Source organism: Sphaerodactylus townsendi, linkage group LG01 (genome assembly GCF_021028975.2).
Source record: "Sphaerodactylus townsendi isolate TG3544 linkage group LG01, MPM_Stown_v2.3, whole genome shotgun sequence".
Lineage (NCBI taxonomy): Eukaryota > Metazoa > Chordata > Lepidosauria > Squamata > Sphaerodactylidae > Sphaerodactylus > Sphaerodactylus townsendi.
The window spans coordinates 15,602,482-15,621,294 of NC_059425.1; the positions used below are offsets into that span (position 1 = coordinate 15,602,482).

Genomic DNA, 18,813 nt, shown 5'->3' on the forward strand with positions numbered 1-18,813 from the left:
TTCTTCACGCAACGTGTGATTGGTGTTTGGAATATGCTGCCACAGGAGGTGGTGATGGCCACTAACCTGGATAGCTTTAAAAGGGGCTTAGACAGATTTATGGAGGAGAAGTCGATCTATGGCTACCAATCTTGATCCTCCTTGATCTCAGATTGCAAATGCCTTAGCAGACCAGGTGCTCAGGAGCAGGAGCAGCAGAAGGCCATTGCTTTCACCTCCTGCATGTGAGCCCCCAAAGGCACCTGGTGGGCCACTGCGAGTAGCAGAGTGCTGGACTAGATGGACTCTGGTCTGATCCAGCAGGCTCTTTCTTATGTTCTTATGTTCTAAGCCACTTGGGCCAGGCATAGAGACACTGCTCAAAAAAAAGGATAGTTTGGTGGGAACAAACTGCAGTGGGGAGAATGAAACCGTGATGAAAAGGTGCCGATTCTTTTTCAAACCGAGTTGTGTCTACATTCATTTTCTCAGTAGGGATTCCACCAAAGTGTGCTATAATGTGGAGTTATGGTTCTAAAGTGTTAAAATGCTGCAATTTATTTCACACACCCAGAAAGAAAGTTTAATCGTTCCTGCAATGATGCAAAGGACAAGTAATTTTCAAAGATACAAGTACACTGAAATAATTTGTAATTATTTTTACATGGGTGGCCATAGTCTAGTGATAGTGAAATTGTTTGAAGCCCCCTTGATTTCAAATGAATTAATTTACTTTCTGCCCCAGTGTAATACTTTCCTCCCCTTATATGTAACTTGCTTGTGTTCTTTAAATAATTCTACAATATCGAGGCTGTTATGCCAGATATATTTTATGTGGGTTGATTGTTCAACCTAAAATAGAAAAGGTCCTCAGTTTAGATAGAAGGGATTTCATTTCCTCCTCAGAAATTTCTTGCTGTTCCTGTCCGGCCTCACCAAAATAATGAAGACTTTTGGAGTAAAGATACAGGCCAGAATCCCAGCACTGGAAGCCAAAATGGAGAAGAGCTCTATGGCAACGGCAGTCTTCCCTTGAGAGCTGAGGTACGCAGGGATGAAGGAGATCCAGACGCAACAAAAAACGACCATACTGAAAGAGATATGTTTGGCTTCGTTGAAAGAGTCCGGTAACTTCCTGGCCAAGAAGGCAACTGTGAAGCTGATGGCAGCCAAAATACCCAGGTAGCCCAGTGTGCCAAAGAAGATACCTATGGATCCTTCATTACACTGAACCACAATCTGCCTGACTTCTGTTTGGGTGTTATTCTGAGGGAAAGGAGGAGATGTTCCCAGCCAGACAGAGCAAAGGAGGACTTGAACGAGGGCCCCGAGAAGGACAACAGAATTAGACATCCCATTTCTCAAGAAGGTCCTCAGTCTGTGGCCCATCTCAGGGCCCTTGAAGGCCAAGACAACAGTTATGGTTTTAGCCAAGACGGAAGAGATGGTCACAGCAAAAGCAACTGCAAATATGGTCTGTTGTAGCAGGCAAGTCCCTTTTGTAGGGCAGCCAATGAACATCAAGGAGGACAGAAAACAGATGAGGAGTGAGATGAGGAGAATGTAGCTGAGATGGAGGTTGTTGGCTTTGACGATGGGGCTGTCGCGGTACTGGACAAATGTCACCAGAACACAAGCAGTGAGGAGGGAGAAGGAGATTGCCAGAGTTGACAAGGTTAGTCCCAGTGAGTCATCAAAGGCCAGGAATGTGATAACTTTCGGGAGGCATTGGTTCCTGTGCTCATTTGCATACTGGTCTTCCATACACTGGCAACAACTTTCCATGCCTGAAAAGGTGAATTGCGGTGTTAGTATTTGGTTTGCCCATTTTGTGTGTGCATCTAAGATGCCCAGTGTAGCATAGCAGTCAGAATGGGAAGCTCCCATTTGAATCCCCACGCTGCCACGGAAACTTGCTGGGTGACCTTAGGGTAGGCATACACTCTCAGCCCAACCAACCACACAGGGTTGTTGTGACCTTAAAATAAAGAGGAGAATGAATATCATCTGCTTTAGGTTTCTTATGGGGAGAAAGGCATGTTATAAACAAAATAAATAAATGAATTCTATCAGTAACTCCCCTGGGGAGAAAGGGGATGTTTTTCCTCAGGATATTTTAGGAAGATTTGTAGGGGGGGAGGTCAATAAATGAAAACTACAGTGGCAAAGGTTGTACCCACTGGGAAAAAATGCCCCTCCAAAAGAAGAAAGAAACCCCACTCCCATTCAGTGTCGATTATTTTGTTCTTGAAGAGAAGTCATTGGTCAAGGAATCAGAAAGAACTGGTGCTTAAAATACTGGCCCCAGGAAATGCAAATATAATACAGCAGCCTTATCAGGAAGAGCAGTCTGTCCTCAATACCAAGAGCAGCAAACTTGGCCCAGAGAAGTCCTCTGGGAACTGTGTCAAAAGCTGCTTTCAAATCAATGAAGGCAGCATAGAGTTTGCAATGTGGCTTGCTTGCATATTTGGCTGCTAGGTGGACTAGAAATATCGCATGATCAAGCGGGGATTTCCCTTTGGTAAAGCCAATTTGTTCGAACCCGATGGTTCGTGTTTGTTGAACCCATTTCTGGAGTTTCCGTAAAAGGAGCGTTGCATAGATCTTCCCAATAACAGATAGGAGACTGATGGGGCGGAAGTTGGAGGGGTCAGAGGTAGCTCCCTTTTTGTAGATGGGTACCACTATCACCGATAACCAGGTTTTGGGAATTATACCAGTTGTTAATTTGTGTGAACACAGTGGCTAGGAGAGGGGCCCACCAATCGACATGTGATTTCAGGACCTCGGGGGTGATGATATCAGGCCCAGGGGCTTTCCCCCATTTTAATCCTCCAAGTAGTTCCGCCACTTCATAAGGTGACACTGAGGGCCATTCCGGGGAACAAATGTTGGCCGGAATGGGGCTTGTTTTATACTGCCCCTCTTCCTGAAAAAGTTTGCAGAAATGTTGGTACCAAACATCTGGGGAGATACAGCTGGACATAGGAGACTTTTTATAGTCCAAATTGTTTACCATTGCCCAAACTTTTTTGGTATTGTTGGAGAATATAACTGCTCCCATTGAGATTTAGCATGTTCAAGCCGTTTCATGGCCATTAATTGGCGGAGGTACAGCAGCCCATTTTCTAACCAATTTCCCTCTTTTGAAAAGAATATTATTTTAAAATAATTTTTGAGATGCTCCCCGCACATCATGAAACAGTATCTGTTTCCAGATAGGAGCCACTGTCCAGCATATAGGAACACAGGGCCTGGGGAGATTTTTTTAAAGGTATATCCTCTTTTCCCTAGTGACATGTAATGAGTTTGTTTGGGATTTAAGCATTGGGATGACCTCTGCCTCCTCTGTTAAGAATCATGAACCAGTCTAGACCTACACAGAAACAGGAATTGTGGCCAGGTAGAGCTTCATTACCATTTGGCAGCGCTCGGAGGTGTAGCTAGGCCAGAGTGCCTGGTGCACACTTTGGGTTTTTCATCCCACCCCCGTGGCACCCTGCCGCCCCTTAGTTCAGCCTGGAAAAGCGGCCTATTCCCTTCAGGCTGAAAACGACCTGTTGGGAACTACACTTCCCATGAGACCCTGGGGCTTGCGAGGTCTCCTGGGAAGTGCAGCTCCCACCAGGTCGTTTTCAGCCTGAAGTGAACAGGCCACTCCTCCAGCCTGCACTGTTTCACTAAGGTAAGTGTGTGTGTGGGTGCTGCAGGGGGAAGAAGGGGGACACTGCGGGGGGGGGGGGCAGGGCGATTTCCTGCTCCCCGGTGCAACACGCCCCCTTCTCCCTGGTAGCTCCACCTCTGGCAGCGCTTAGTTTCAAAAACTGGGAACATCAGACCTTCATGGATGTTATATCTAGGAGCCTTTTCTCATAATCCTATTGGGCAGAGGCTGAATGGCTGTTTCCCAAGATTAAAGGAGATGTACTCTACACATGTGGAAAGGCACTCACTTCACACATTCCAAAGTTCTCTTACTTAAAACTGGCTGAAGCAAAACTGAACCACACAGAATTCAGTCCACTGCAATGTGGACATCTCTTTCGAGGTCTACATTTGCCCGTTTGTCCATAGAATAACTTTTGATGGGGGGGGGGGGGACGACAGGTCTAGCCTTTGTGCTTAATGCAACCACCTTCTAGCTAGAGAGAGTAGAAATATCTTTTCCTATTTATTTATGATCTGCAGCGGGATGACACAACTGAAGACTATTCAAGTGGTTGTAACAGCTTTGTAGGATGAGACGGAACACCAGGCTTGAGCTGAGCTCTGACAAAAGTTAGCGGTGGAGATTAAAATAGTTTGGTATGTGTCATGGCACCTCTCTGTATGCGCTCGCTCCCCCTAACTGTAGAACCTGGCTATGCCCCTGACAGTGTCACCCTGTCCGCTGTGACTCAACAGCCCTTTCCAGCACCACTTCTAAGCCACTGGTTGTGCCTTTGACCATAGGAGAAAATATCTGGGGCGGTCTGTATGGGGGAAGGTGGTGGTCCTTCAGTTGTCTAGGAACTCAAAGACTTTGATTTGACCCACAAATGAAATTGGGTAGGGCATTTTAAGACAGCAAATAAAAGAAGCAAATAAACAAACTAGCAATCTTTAAACAGCGGCTGGAAAATCACTTGTCTGGGACTTTCTAGGTTGATCCTGCATTGAGGGTTGGACTAGATAGCTCAGGAGCAGCAGCGGCGTAGGAGGTTAAGAGCTCGTGTATCTAATCTGGAGGAACCGGGTTTGATTCCCAGCTCTGCCGCCTGAGCTGTGGAGGCTTATCTGGGGAATTCAGATTAGCCTGTGCACTCACCAGCTGGATGACCTTGGGCTAGTCACAGCTTTTCGGAGCTCTCTCAGCCCCACCTACCTCTCAGGGTGTTTGTTGTGAGGGGGGAAGGGTAAGGAGATTGTGAGCCCCTTTGAGTCTCCTGCAGGAGAGAAAGGGGGGATATAAATCCAAACTCTTCTCTTCTTCCTTCCAATTCCATGATTCTATGAAATATACTGTGCGTATGGACTTACCACTTTGGTTGGAAACCTCTCCAGCCGTGCAGGGCACACAGTCAAAGCAGCAGGCTGGCTCCCCGTTGCGGATTTTCTTTCGATATCCAGGAAGGCATTTTTTGCTGCACACTGAATAGGGAAGCTGAGAAGGAATGAGAGGATGGTTAAAACCTCTTAAGCGGCTCTCATTATTATTTTGTCTGCTATCACAGCTGCCAGTTCTTTAGCTGGTTGTTGGCCTTTCACTACAATTCAAGCCTCACCCAAAGGTCTAGGACATTGTAATGCATTGGTGTAGTATTTGGGAGGATCCCAGCAGGGCTGCCTTCTGAATCTGACAGATGTTGATTTTGTCAATTTGAAGTGCCGCTCTAGTGTTTTCGGAATGGCGGCCAGGGTGCCGATCACCACTGGGACGACCTCAGCTGGTTTGCTGGTTCGCTGCAATGAGCTCCTGGCACTCAAACCCGGTTCCTCCAGATTAGATAGGCTGTTAGACAGTGCTGGGGTGGAGTCAGCAGTTGTGGTCCACATTGGTACCAATGACATTGGGAAATGTAGCCGGGAGGTTCTGGAAGCTAAATTTAGGCTGCTAGGAAAAAGGTTAAAATCCAGGACCCCCAAGGTGGCATTCTCTGAAATGCTACCTGTTCCATCGCCAAGAGGCGAAGCTAGGCAAGCGGAGATACAGGGTCTCAATGCGTGGATGAGAAGGTGGTGCAAGGCAGAGGGTTTCAGATTTGTCAGGAACTGGGGAACCTTTTGGGATAAGGCAGGCCTGTACAAACGGGACGGGCTTCATCTTAACCAAAGAGGAACCAGGCTGCTGGCGCTCAACATTAAAAAGGTGGCAGAACAGCTTTTAAACTGATTCCTGGGGGAAAGCCGACAGGTGCTGAGGTGACTCTTCGGTTCGGAATACAGAGTCCATGGGGATGTAGACAGAGAAGGAGGTTTTTTTAAATCAACCACATACAAGTGAGGAACATAGCAATGTGATAAGTGATAGTGTCTACAAAAGGCTAGAGGGCAAAAAACATAACTCCCAGGTTAGGGAAAGAGACAGAGTATACAAGTGTCTCTATGCTAATAGTAGAAGCATTCGACCTAAAATGGGGGAGTTTTGAAGGAGGACATTGATATAGTGGGCATCACAGAGACATGGTGGAATGAGGAGAGAACCAGTGGGATGCTGTTATCCCAGGTTACAGGCTCCTGCAGGAAGGATAGGACAGGGCATGATAGGGGTGGGGTAACTCTCTACATCAAAGAGAGCATAGTGTCACATAAAATAGACACGCAGTGGGAGCTGATTCCTCTACAGAAGCTACACTGTGGATATCAATACCAGGGGTGAAGCATAGTTTAACATTAGGAATATATTATCGTCCCCCCTGACCAAAGCGCACAAGAGGATTCTGAGATGGAAAAAGAAATTAGAGAGGCCAACAAAAGCAAAAATGTCGTGGTAATGGGCGATTTTAACTATCCCCATATAAACTGGAAAAATGCATGTTCAGGTCATAGTAAGGAGAGAACATTCCTGGATATGCTAAATGACTGTGGCTTAGAGCAGATGGTTGTAGAACCAACCAGGGGAGATGTGATCCTAGATCTAATTGGATTTGTGACCCAGGACCTGGTGCAGGAAGTCCGTGTTGTTGAGTCGATAGGGGAACAGCCACCACAATGCTGTCAGATTCAGTATCTCTGGCATGCTTAACAAGTGACAACTACTAATGAAGCTACATCTGCCTTCAGAAAGGGAAATTTCTCAAAGATGAGGGGGATAGTGCTTAGGGAGCTGAAAGGGAAAATCAAGAGAGTCAAAAATGTCCAAGATGCTTGGAGGTTATTTAAAAACACAGTCTTAAAAGCTCAACTGGAATGTGTTCCACAGGTTAGGAAAGGCAGCGCCCAGTCCAAAAGAAAGCCACCCTTGGTTAACAAGGGACGTTGAGGAAATTATTAGGGAAAAAAAGATGTCTTTTGAAAAATGGAAGTCCAACTTAACTGATAAAGAATTATGAGAGAACACAAATGATGGAAAAAGAGAAGCAATTTAGCTGTAAGGGAGGCAAAAAAGGATTATTAGGAACACATGGCTTTGAACATCAAAACCAGCAACATACAGTTCTTCAAGTACATCAAAAGCAGGAAGCTGCTAAGGAAGCGGTAGGTCTGCTAGATGACAAAGGAACAAAGGGTGTGCTAAAAGATGACAGGGAGATTGCAGAAAAGCTGAATGAATTCCTTTGCATCTGTCTTCACCCAAGAGGAGGTGAGAAAAAATTCTGCGACCTGAACCAAGCTTCTTAGGAGGCTAATCCGAGGAACTAACTAAGATAGTGGTAGACATGGAAGAAGTTCTGGCAGCCATTGATAAACTAAATGCTACCAAATCCCCTGGCCCAGATTGCATTCACCCAAAGAGTTCTTTAAAATATTCAAGCTACGAAATTGCTGATCTTCTCACCTTTAATATGCAACTTATCCTTGAAATCAGGCTCCATCCCTGAAGACTGGAAGATGGCCAATGCTGTCACACCAATCTTTTAAGAAAGGATCTAGGGGGGACCCGGGAAATTACAGGCCATTCAGTTTGACATCTGTTCCTCTGAAACTAGTAGAATCTGTCATTAAAGATAAAATTATAAAACATGTACAAAAGCAAAACCTGCTGAGAAAGAGTCAGCATGGCTTTTGCAGAGGCAAATCCTGTCTTACAAACTTACTAGAGTTCTTTTGAGGATGTAAATAGGCACGTGGATAAGGGGAAACTGAAGTGGACATTGTTCACTTGGATTTCCAAAAGGCTTTTGACAAAGTTCCTCACCAGAGACTATTGAGAAAACTCAGCAATGAAGGAATAAGAGGGGAAGTCCTCCTATGGATTAAAAACTGGTTGAGAAACAGGAAGCAAAGAGTGGGTGTAAATGGGAAATTCTCACAATGGAGAGATGTGGGGAGTGGTGTCCCCTACGGATCCTCAGATGGGACCAGTTTCTTTAACCTATTCATAAAATGACCTGGAAGTAGGGGTGGGTAGCGTGGTGGCTAAGCTTGCAGATGATAACAAATTATGTAGGGTGGTGAGAACCATTAAAGGATTATGCGAGGAGGTCCAAGCGGACCTTGATAAATTAGGTGAGTGGGCTAAGAAATGGCAAATACAGTTCAATGTAGCAAAATGCAAAGTGATGCACATAGGGGCAAAAAATCCAAACTTCACATACACGCTACAGGGGTCAGTGCTATCAGTCACAGACCAGGAAAGGGATTTGGGCGTCTTAATTGATAGGTCCATGGGAATGTCAACTCAATGCATGGCAGCTGTGAAAAAAAAGGCAAACTCTATGCTGGGGATAACGGTGGAAAGCGAATTGATAATAAAACTGCAAAGATTGTCATGCCCTCATATAAACACGTGGTGCGACTATTAATTTGGAGTACTGTGTCCAGTTCTGGTCACCACATCTCAAAAAAGGATATTGAAGAGATAGAAAAAGTGCAGAGAAGGGCAACGAGGGGGAGTGAGGGACTGCAGCACCTTCCGTATGAGGAAAGGCTGCAGCGTTGGGGACTCTTTAGTTTGGAGAGGAGACGTCTGATGGGGGATATGATTGAAGTCTATAAAATTATGCATGGGGTAGAGGTGACGTTGACAGAGAGAAATTTTTCTCTCTTTCTCACAATACTAGAACCAGGGGGCATTCATTGAAAATGCTGGGGGGAAGAATTAGAACTAATAAAAGGAAACACTTCTTCACGTAACATGTGATTGGTGTTTGGAATATGCTGCCACAGGAGGTGGTGATGGCCACTAACCTGGATAGCTTTAAAAGGGGCTTGGACAGATTTAGGGAGGAGAAGTCAATTTATGGCTACCAATCTTGATCCTCTTTGATCTGAGATTGCAAATGCCTTAACAGTCCAGGTGCTCGGGAGCAACAGCCGCAGAAGGCCATTGCTTTCACATCCTACATGTGAGCTCCCAAAGGCACCTGGTGGGCCACTGCGAGTAGCAGAGAGCTGGACTAGATGGACTCTGGTCTGATCCAGCTGGCTTGTTCTTATGTTCTTATGTTCTTATGTGCCATAGTCGCTGAAGCTCGATTTTCAAATTGTGGTATTTAGTGACCTTCTCATGTTTTTTTTCCCCACCAACCCTGCTGTCACCAGGTATCGCTATGGCGACGGTGGTCACTTTCTTGCCCTCGATCACTGTGATGTCTGCTGTGTTATGCGCCAACGTTTTGTCAATATGGATTCAGAAGTCCCCTGAGATCTTGACCTTCTCATTTTCCGTGACTTTCTCTGGAGAATGTCCCTACTAGTCTTTAGGAATCCTGATGTAATTCTTGCGTACATTTGCTTCAAGTATCCTCTTTTTTTCTGTCTCTGTGTTGTAATAAGAGGCCATGATGACAGGATTTTCTTGTGCATTATTCTTTTGTCCTTTTGATGGTGGATCCGCTTGTAGCCCACTTGTTGATGCATGCCCAGGAACCTCTGCATGCAACACGGCCCTTGTTAACCCACATGATGACAGTTGTAGTATAGGACTCTTTTGTATTCATGATTTCACCATATTGTATGGGTGGTGGGCACTAATTTCTTGGGTAGAGACCTGTCTGGCTTGGGAGACCTTTCTGGTAGAATACACCGGAGGCGTAGCTAGACCAGAGTGCGCCCGGTACTAAATAAATAAATAAATAAACCTTGTGAGGTAGGTGGGTCGGGGAGAGTTCTGAGAAAACTTTGATAGGCACAAGATCTCCCAGCAGGCTTCATATAGAGGAGCGGGGAAACAAATGCATTTCTCCAGATTAGTGTCCACCACTCTTAACCACCACACCATGCCGAATAAGACCATTAGACTGCTCTGAGTTTGCGTGAAGCAATTGGCTCCTTACCTGTTTGAAGCCGCTGGCCCACTGGATGGCGCTCTTGTTAATGATGAGTTCATGTCCCAAAGTAGCTTGAGGGTGAAAAGATCCAACAGGGACACGAGACAAGATTTTTTTAGGTGAAGAGATCAAGTTCAGAACGTCATATCCTGCTGCCAAGTCCCCGTTTCCATCGAAGAACAAATCCTCTCCAGCTGGGTTTGTGAAGTTCATGTTTGTCAAGAAATGGAGGAGCTGAAATACACATTAATTAATGTATTAATTAGTTAATTAATTAATTAGTTAATTAATTAATTAATTACTCTGTGCTTCACTCCTCCCCCACCCCCAAGGAGACTTACAGTGGCTGACAACAAGAGTTCCCAACTTCCAGGTGTGGCCCATTTTCTCCAGGTGAACGCCTTGTCAGGTTGGTGTGGCTGAAAGATTTCTGAGAGAACTATGACTGGCCCAAGGTCACCCGGAAGGCTCCAATTGGAGGAGTGGGGTACACACTTGGTTCACCAGATTAGAATCCACCATTCTTAACCATTACACCACACTTACTCCCAGAGGACTACCTTTACCTTTAAAGCAATTTGGGATGCAGGTTCTCTTTCTGGGGCTTGGATGTGGAATTGCTGCTTTGCTGCAGGTGTAGCTCTATGGACATTCTGCTTATATATTTGCAAAGAATGCAGATACTACAGAAGTGGTTCCCTACCATCCAAAAGCTATTAAACCTGGTAACACTGCATCTGGCCCTCAGGATTTGTGAGTGTTCATTGTATTCCAATACAAAGGCATGAGGGAGGGAAGGCGGCATGGTGCAACTCAGCCTCATTAGACCTCCGAAGCTAAGCTTGGAAGGAAGACCACCAAAGAAGACGCTGCAGAGAAAGGAAATGGCAAACCATCTCTGCTTCTCACTTGCCCTGTAATCTCCTTGCTGGTGTCTATATGCTGGAAGCTAAATAGGGTCTATTTGGACAGGAGACCACCCAAGGAAGGAACTGCAGCTAAGTAGGGTCAGTATTAGGAAGGGAGACCATCAAGGAAGACTCTACAGAGGAGGACAATGGCAAACCACCTCTGCTTCTCACTTGCCTTGAAAACCCCTTGCTGAGACTTGACAACAATTATGCACACACACACAAGCAAGCCATGAGAGATGTAACAAGGCCCTGGCCATGTTTAGTGTGCAACAGTAAAACAAACAGACATCACCAATACCTGCCATGACTGGGAACCCCTTACGTTGGCCAGGGGCTGACGTGAGACTGCGGCATGTAGAGCGTGAGCCACGGTGTATACTGCATTGTATAAGCTGTAACCCCATGTTGGAGAAAGAAGCGTGTGCTTGGGGAATATGCTGTTGGTCAGATTCTCTTCACCTGTACACTGCGGCAGCCAGGACGCATCCAGCCAACTGCAGTCATGGGCACGTCTCCAGAACTCCTTTATGTTCCTGTCACCTGGACAGGGGGGTGCATTTATATGGGAGAAAAGAAGCAGAGGGTAAAAAATATCCAATACCTGGCAGGAGCTCTGACCTAAGGCTTCCCTGGCTCCAAGTCGGACCTGGAGATCCCCCAATATTTAACATTTTATGCATTTACTGCTCCCAGCACAGTTATGTGCTTCGCAGTGGGATTTCATGCAGTTTCCCATTTAAAAGAGAAGTTTCCTTCTGTGAAGTGTCCCCAGCCTTTCAGATCCAATCTGCCATTTTGGCTCCTTCCGCACATGCACAATAATGCACTTTCAAACTGCTTTCAGTGCTCTTTGAGGCTGTGCGGAATAGCAAAATCCACTTGCAAACAGTTGTGAAAATGGTTTGAAAACGCATTATTTTGCATGTGCGGAAGGGGCCTTAGAGTGCCTGCTGCTTCCTTCCCTTTCCATGCAACTTTCCTATGGGGAGTTGCCTGCTCTCTTTTTTGGGGGTGGGGGGGCAGGCTGCAGAGACTTTGGCCTAGCAATAATTCAGTGTCCATTTCCTTGGTCTACTGAATTATCAATAGACCAGCAGCATGAAAATAAAAAGAACGGTGTGGCTGGAAGAACTGTTGAGTGAGCAGGGAAAAACAGGGAGGGGTGAGAAACCCTGAAGAGAGAGCAAGGCATGGCCATCTCCTTTGTTTTCCTTGCAAAGGCTGGGCAAAAGTTTGCACTTTAGCCATTTCAGAAACTGCATGGACCCTCCGATCTGCGGCGTGGTTAGTTCCGGAGAGGGGAAATATGTGTGCAATCGAGAATCTGACCTGAAGGGATTGTATGCTCACTGAGGAGTAGATCACAAGTGCATAAATGACCTGCAACAGATCTCCAGATGACAGAGGTCAGTTGCCCTGGAGCAAGTAGCTGCATTTGGAAGGGTGACTGCATGACAATGTACCCGGCTGTGGTCCCTCCCCAAACCCCGCCTCCAAGAGTCCATCTAGATCATAGGTGTCAAACTCGCGCCCCTCCAGATGTTATGGATTACAGTTCCCATCATCCCCTGCCAGCATCATGCTGGCAGGGGATGATGGGAACTGTAGTCCATAACATCTGGAGGGGCGCGAGTTTGACACCTGTAATCTAGATGGCCCAATCTTGACAGATCTCAGCAACTAAGAAAATTCAGCCCTGGCTAGTACTTGGGCAGGAGACCACTGAGGAATTCCACAGTCACTATGCAGATGACGCCAATGGCAAATCTCCACTCTTTCCTTATAAACATCTTAAGGGGTTGTCATAAACTGACTTCTACTTGTCTGCACCATCCACCCACCACCCCCGCCTGATGGGAAGTGAGCCACCAATGAGCTTGGAGTCAGAAATTCTGCCTGTGTACCAACCAAGACTCAGTCAAAAGAGGCAACTGTGGACAAATAGGCCATAGCAGGTCAGCTGATACGTCCAGCTGGGAATATGAAACACTTGTTGGTTTGAGGAAGCAGGAGATCTGCAGGCTACAAAGTAGAGGGACCGCAGTATTGTGATGTTCTCCACACTTCCTGCAACAGCCAGGAGATCCAAGGGCAGCACTTACCTGTGTTCGTCACCAGACATTGTTACGCTGCTTTTTGTAATGTTTGCTTCATTTACAGTCATTTATCTAGTGCATTTTTATCCTGCCTTTCTCCAAAGATCTCTGGATCTTCTCTCCACCATTTGATTCTCACAACAGCCCTGTGAAGTAGACTGAGACAGAATGACTGGGACAAGGACCTATCCTAGCTGGAGGGAGAGGGCAGATGTGTTTGTAGAAACTGTGTAAGGTTGCTATTCAACCTTGGATGGATTCTTTCTGAAGATGTTGGCGGGAAGCCCAGAATGGGGAATGTTACTGTTATCAGTTGCTTGTTTCTCTTATTCCTTTTGCCTGTCTGTGTGAAACTGTATCAAAGAGGTTTGGGGTGAGAACCCAAAGCTGTTTACCCAGCTTTGGCAGGAACTGGTTGGGAGCCCATAAAAGAGGCTGTTTGAATGTTGGGGCCCCAGTTCCCGCATTGCATGTGATCGACTAAGCATGCCAGCTCAATAAAGAACTTAAGCAGTTACTTTTGGTCTAGACTTTTCTGGTTCGTTACAAACTGCAGCTGAGTTTATAGATGGAACAGAGAACAAGCATGTAGCGGATACAATGGCAGATTAGAACCCTGAGTTCAAATCCCCACATCTGCCACAGAAGCCTGCCGTGATGAACTCTACTCCTGACCTACCTCATAGAGATGCTGTGAGAAAACAGGTGGCGAGAAGGGTGGGCTAAAAGTCACTTTAAGTCTCAACTAGGGAGAAAGGCAGGATATACATTAATAAATACACATCGGTTGGGTGGGGCAAGACCTCTTTCTCTGGGGATCTGCTGAGGGGTAGCGGAAGTGCTGCTCTTTATGAGTGCCCAGTTGCTGTCATCTGTGGGCTAGGTGTAGAACTGCAAAGAAAATAAACACTGCAAAAATGCCACAGCTTTTGAGTGTTCTCTTTCTTTCCAAGGGATACAGAGCTAGTTAAATGCTAGCTACAGGGACTCATCTTAGGGCCTTTCCCCACTTCCCTTAAGCCCCGCGCTACTCGAGGAGAGTAGCGCGGGGTCCCTCGGCACTCCCCACTGAGAGGAGCGGCAACAGCGCAGCTGCCCCGAAGCTGCTGCTGTCGCGCCCCTCAGCGCGCAGCATCCCAGGCGCTCTTCTCAACGGCGCCTTTTGATGGCCTCGCGCAGAGCGCGGGGTCATGGGGACGGCTGGGCACGCGCCTGGGATGCTGCGCGCTGAGAGCAGCGCGTGGCATAGAGGGGAAGGACGAAAGTGGGGAAAGGCCCTTAGACTCACCTGGTTACTTAGATTCATCTCCACACTTCCCCAAAAAATAAAATTTTAAAGAAGTCACCTGGGTAATGCCAAGGTTTTATTCTTTGGAGGAAATCCTGGAATCCTGGAATCTCCCGCTTATGTCCGACCAAGAGCAAAGACCCATGGAAGATATGAAGACTGGAATATTTGGCTTGTGCGGGGAATTCTTCCTGAGCTGTGAGGATCCACACCTGCCCTTTCAGCTTTATTCTGGACCAAAATAAGAGTTTCCTGAAGTCTGTGATGAGGCCCGTTGTCCCATGGAGAACTGTCACATTAGCTGAAGACTTCTGGAAGCTCACCAGAAGGTGTCTTCGGTTATCACTGTTCTTAAACATCCAGGTGAACGCAAGGCAGCCGCCTCCCTTGGCGATTTCCCTGGCAAGAGTCTCTACGGCCCTCTCCCCTCGGTCATCATCTGAAGTAATCAGCCCCACCCAGCGCCAGTCGAAATGCCGGATCAGTCGGGCTACCCCAGAGAGGAGGGAGCTTTCGCTGGGGACCATCCCATACAAAGCAGGGAACAACACTTTAGAGCGCCGGGCTGGATCCAGAAGCCCATAGCTGAGCTACAGGGCAGGAGAAAGCAATATTTCAGCTTTGTGGTGCAAGCATTTGGGTATGTAAAACCACTATCCCTCAAGGGTTTTTTGGGGGGTAGAATTATCTTGCTCTTTTCTTTTTAGCAGTAGGCTGATGCCCAGAAAAGGCAGGGGAAACCTGTGTGCGGATAGTCCATGGCCCCATGGCGCAGAGTGATCAGCTGCAGTAGTGCAGTCAAGTTCTGCTAACAACGGACGGAAATCAGTTTGAGGTAGAAGAAGAGAGTTTGTATTTATACCCCCCCCCCTTTCTCTCCTGCAGGAGACTCAAAGGGGCTGACCATCTCCTTGCCCTTCCCCCCTCACAACAAACACCCTGTGAGGTGGGTGGGGCTGAGAGAGCTCCCAGAAGCTGTGACTAGCCCAAGGTCACCCAGCTGGCGTGTGTGGGAGTGTACAGGCTGATCTGAATTCCCCAGATAAGCCTCCACAGCTCAGGCGGCAGAGCGGGGAATCAAACCCGATTCCTCCAGATTAGATACACAAGCTCTTAACCTCCTAGGCCACTGCTGCTCCACTGTAGCTTCTGGCTCACGGTTGACTCGGCCTTCCAACCTTCCAAGGTCGGTAAAATGAGTACTCAACTTGCTGGGAGTGAAGTGTGAATGATTGGGGAAGCAAATGGTAAACCACTGTGTAAGTCTGCTTAGTCAGTGTTGCAAAGTGACCCGATTCTTGCATAGGGGGAGTACCTTTACCTACAAGAGTTGTGCCCTAACCTGACTGATCTGGGGTAGCCTGATCTTGTCAGATCTCAGAAATTAAGGAGGGTTGGCTGTGGCTAGTATTTGATTGGGATACTACCAAGGAAATCCAGGGTCACTGCACGGAGGCAGGCAACCGCAAACCACTTCTGTTCGTCTCTGGCTTTGACAATTCCATGAAGGATCTCCATAAGTCTGCTGCTGCTTGACAACACTTTTCACCAGCTTACCAGAGCTCTGCGGAGAATCATCACTGTGTGGAAGCAGCCCAAAACTCATGGGAGGAGAAACATCTCTCACCTGTGGATACCGGTAGTGCCCTAGCACCGTGGCAACCCCTAACGAGAAGCTGGCTGTTGGTCCTTCGATGACGGCGATGAGCTTGTTGCCTTCTCCACAGTGGTAATTCGGCACCACTTTCCTCGTTCCTGAAAGAAGCCCCCAAATACCTCCCAGCGCCGTCTCGTCACTGAAGACAGAATCATAGATGTGGAAACCCAAAGAGATGTTGGGTAAGAGGTGTGGGCTCCGGTTGATTTCCTCCACAGCGTGGACAAAGGCCAGCAGCTGAGGATAGGTGTTGACGTCCGTACTGGCAGAAAAAAAGAAGAGATGAATCAAAAATAGCAAAAGATCTGAGCTCTGTGGCACTGTGGAGGCAAGCGCCATCTCAGCCAACTAATGGGTTTTTAAGGCAAGAGATGTTCAGGGACCGTTTGCCAACTGTGGACTTTTTGGGTGGCCTTCCATCCATGGCCTGCAAGCTATGGAGTTACAGTGCACAAAAAAGATTCACAAAATTTCTTGGAGATCCAGCGTGGTGTCGTGGTCAAGTGCAGGTGGACTCTAATCTGGTGAACCGGGTTTGCTTCCCTGCCCTTCCACACGAGAGGCGGAGTCTTATCTGGTTTGAAAGTGGATTTTGTTATTCCACTCATAAAATCCAGCTTCAAAGTGGATTGAAAGTGCATTATTTTGGGTGTGTGGAGGGGCCTAAGAGAACTGTGACTGGATCAAGGTCTCTCAGCAGGGTTCATGTGGAGGAGGGGGGAATCCCACCTGGTTTTCCAGGTAAGAGTCTGCTGTTCCTAACCAGTACACAACCCTGTCTGTGTCATGGGCTGTTTTTCTCCTAAGACCCAGGCAATAGCAGACCACTTTGAATACTCTACACACTTGTATTTCCAAGTCACAGCGACACGGGGTTTTTGAACTGTTACTTATTTCTCTGTGGGTCTTACACTCTGTTCTGGCCAAGTGTATGGCACCTGATTTTAGTTTGCTTGGGGAACTGAACATTTTCTTTATTTAAGCCTCAGTTGTCCCTTAAGTAGAATGGGCTTAGTTGCCTTTTGTACAGTACTCTGTGGGAGGGAACCTTAGTTAGACCCTGTCCCTTTAAGAAGCCCTCTATGGGCAAAAGCACTATAGCATTCTTATTAATTAGCAGTTCCTGTTTTACAGTCTGTTTTAGTTCATGTGTTCGGGGAAGGCTGGAGACAGCAATAGCTCAGACGTTTAAGGTGTTAAAGATCCATGGTATGTGAGCAATCAAGTTTCAACAGAATTGCAAGGAAACAGAGTCCAAGTAAAGGACACCGGGAGATTTCAGAAACGGCAAAGCAGCACAGACTTCCTAAGAAGCTGTTAAGGAAGAGTTGGTGTCTGCAAGTTCTTCAAACCATCTCCAATTGTTTCCAGCATCTCAAGTATTCTTTAGACTTCCTGGGAGGAGTCAGAGTCCTAAACGTTCAGTATTATTAAACCATTTTTGAACTATTACTTATTTGTCTGTGGGTCTCACACTCTGTTCAGGCCAAGTGCAAGGTACCTGATTTTAGTTTGCTTGGGGAACAGAACACTGGCATTATAGGAAACTGGACCACTGATACCCCCTGGGCAGGTAGAAACCAATCAAGAAGGTGATCCTAAAGATGGCCCTCAAAAAGATTCCCTCTCCTATCTGACATTGTTGAGGGTTGAAAAGTCACATCGCTCTGAAATGCAGTGGTTGGCATGTCAGAAAACAGGTTTTCACTTTTGATTTGTGATGTGGCCAAAGACTGGCAATGTAACTGTTTCCATTTCTGTTTGTGCTGTGATTTTATGATTCTGAGTTTGTTGTTTGCTATGACTTTGCATCAGTGCAATAAAAGTATTTGATTGAGGTTTAAACTGTTGGGCTGATTGACACAGAGGTGACCATCTCCCTTGACAGACCCTGTCAGAGGGGTTTCCATGGCAAGAGAGGAGCAGGGATGGTTTGGCAGAGCTTTCCTCTATCTAACAGTAGCCTTTCTTGGTGATCTCCCAACCAAGTACTAACTGCAGCCGACCTTGCATACATATTGTGGGTTTTCTGGGCTGTGCGGCCATAGTCTAGTTGTTTTTGCTCTGAATGTTTTGTCTGCACCTATGGCTGGCATTTTCAGAGGTATGTCACTGTAAGATTTATTTATTTATATATTCGATTTATAAACCGCCCTCCCCCGAAGGGCTCAGATGGGTTTGTGTCCTGGCACAGAGTGGGGAGAAACACTTCTCCCCATGACGTACCTCTGAAGATGTGTTGGGATTTGCAAGTGTCTGACACAATTCAGATATTAAGGGGTTAACTGTGTGCATGCTAATTAGTTACTGAGGTCAGAGTTTCATGACCAGCTCATTGATTAAGCCATTGGTTAGCTAACCCGGCATTGCTTATGTGGGAAAAGTTACGTAGGTCAGAGGTTATGCAGTGATCTATGTTTCTTTGTCTCACTCAGTCGCACACGATGTTCTTTGTTGAGATTCATCGTATGAATCTCTGCCTTGCTACATAGGTACCATGTGGGCTCACATGGTCCTAGGCCAGTAGTGGCGAACCTATGGCACTCCAGATGTTAATGGACTACATCATGCCAATTGGCCATGCTGGCCGATGCTGATGGGAATTGTAGTCCATTAACATCTGGAGTGCCATAGGTTCGCCACCACGATCCTAGGCAATGTAACCAAGCTAGTGCTAGAATAGAAAGTTGTTCTTTGTTTTATTCCATGTAACCCTTCCCCTTATTAGTAAGTAAACTCTTTTTATATAATAAGAACATAAGAACTAGCCTGCTGGATCAGACCAGAGTCCATCTGGGGGGGGGTGGGGGGGGGGGGGGGGGGGGGGGGGGGGGGGGGGGGGGGGGGGGGGGGGGGGGGGGGGGGGGGGGGGGGGGGGGGGGGGGGGGGGGGGGGGGGGTGGGGGGGGGGGGGGGTGGTTGGGGGGGGGGGATTTGGGGGGGGGGGCTGGTGGGGGGGGGGGGGG

General features: G+C 47.1%; 1 protein-coding gene across 1 annotated transcript in view; it reads right to left on the reverse strand.

The window, feature by feature from the left end:
* Positions 1 to 870: 870 nt before the first annotated feature.
* LOC125436750 (vomeronasal type-2 receptor 26-like) overlaps positions 871 to 18,813 on the reverse strand; it is a 63,745-nt gene continuing 45,802 nt past the window's right edge. Inside the window, exons 4-9 of the mRNA XM_048504008.1 lie at positions 15,819 to 16,110; positions 14,250 to 14,781; positions 11,106 to 11,347; positions 9,900 to 10,127; positions 5,002 to 5,125; positions 871 to 1,766 (exon numbers count right to left, since the gene is read on the reverse strand). Coding sequence (XP_048359965.1) covers positions 871 to 1,766; positions 5,002 to 5,125; positions 9,900 to 10,127; positions 11,106 to 11,347; positions 14,250 to 14,781; positions 15,819 to 16,110 — 2,314 coding nt within the window. The remainder of the gene's footprint in view (positions 1,767 to 5,001; positions 5,126 to 9,899; positions 10,128 to 11,105; positions 11,348 to 14,249; positions 14,782 to 15,818; positions 16,111 to 18,813) is intronic.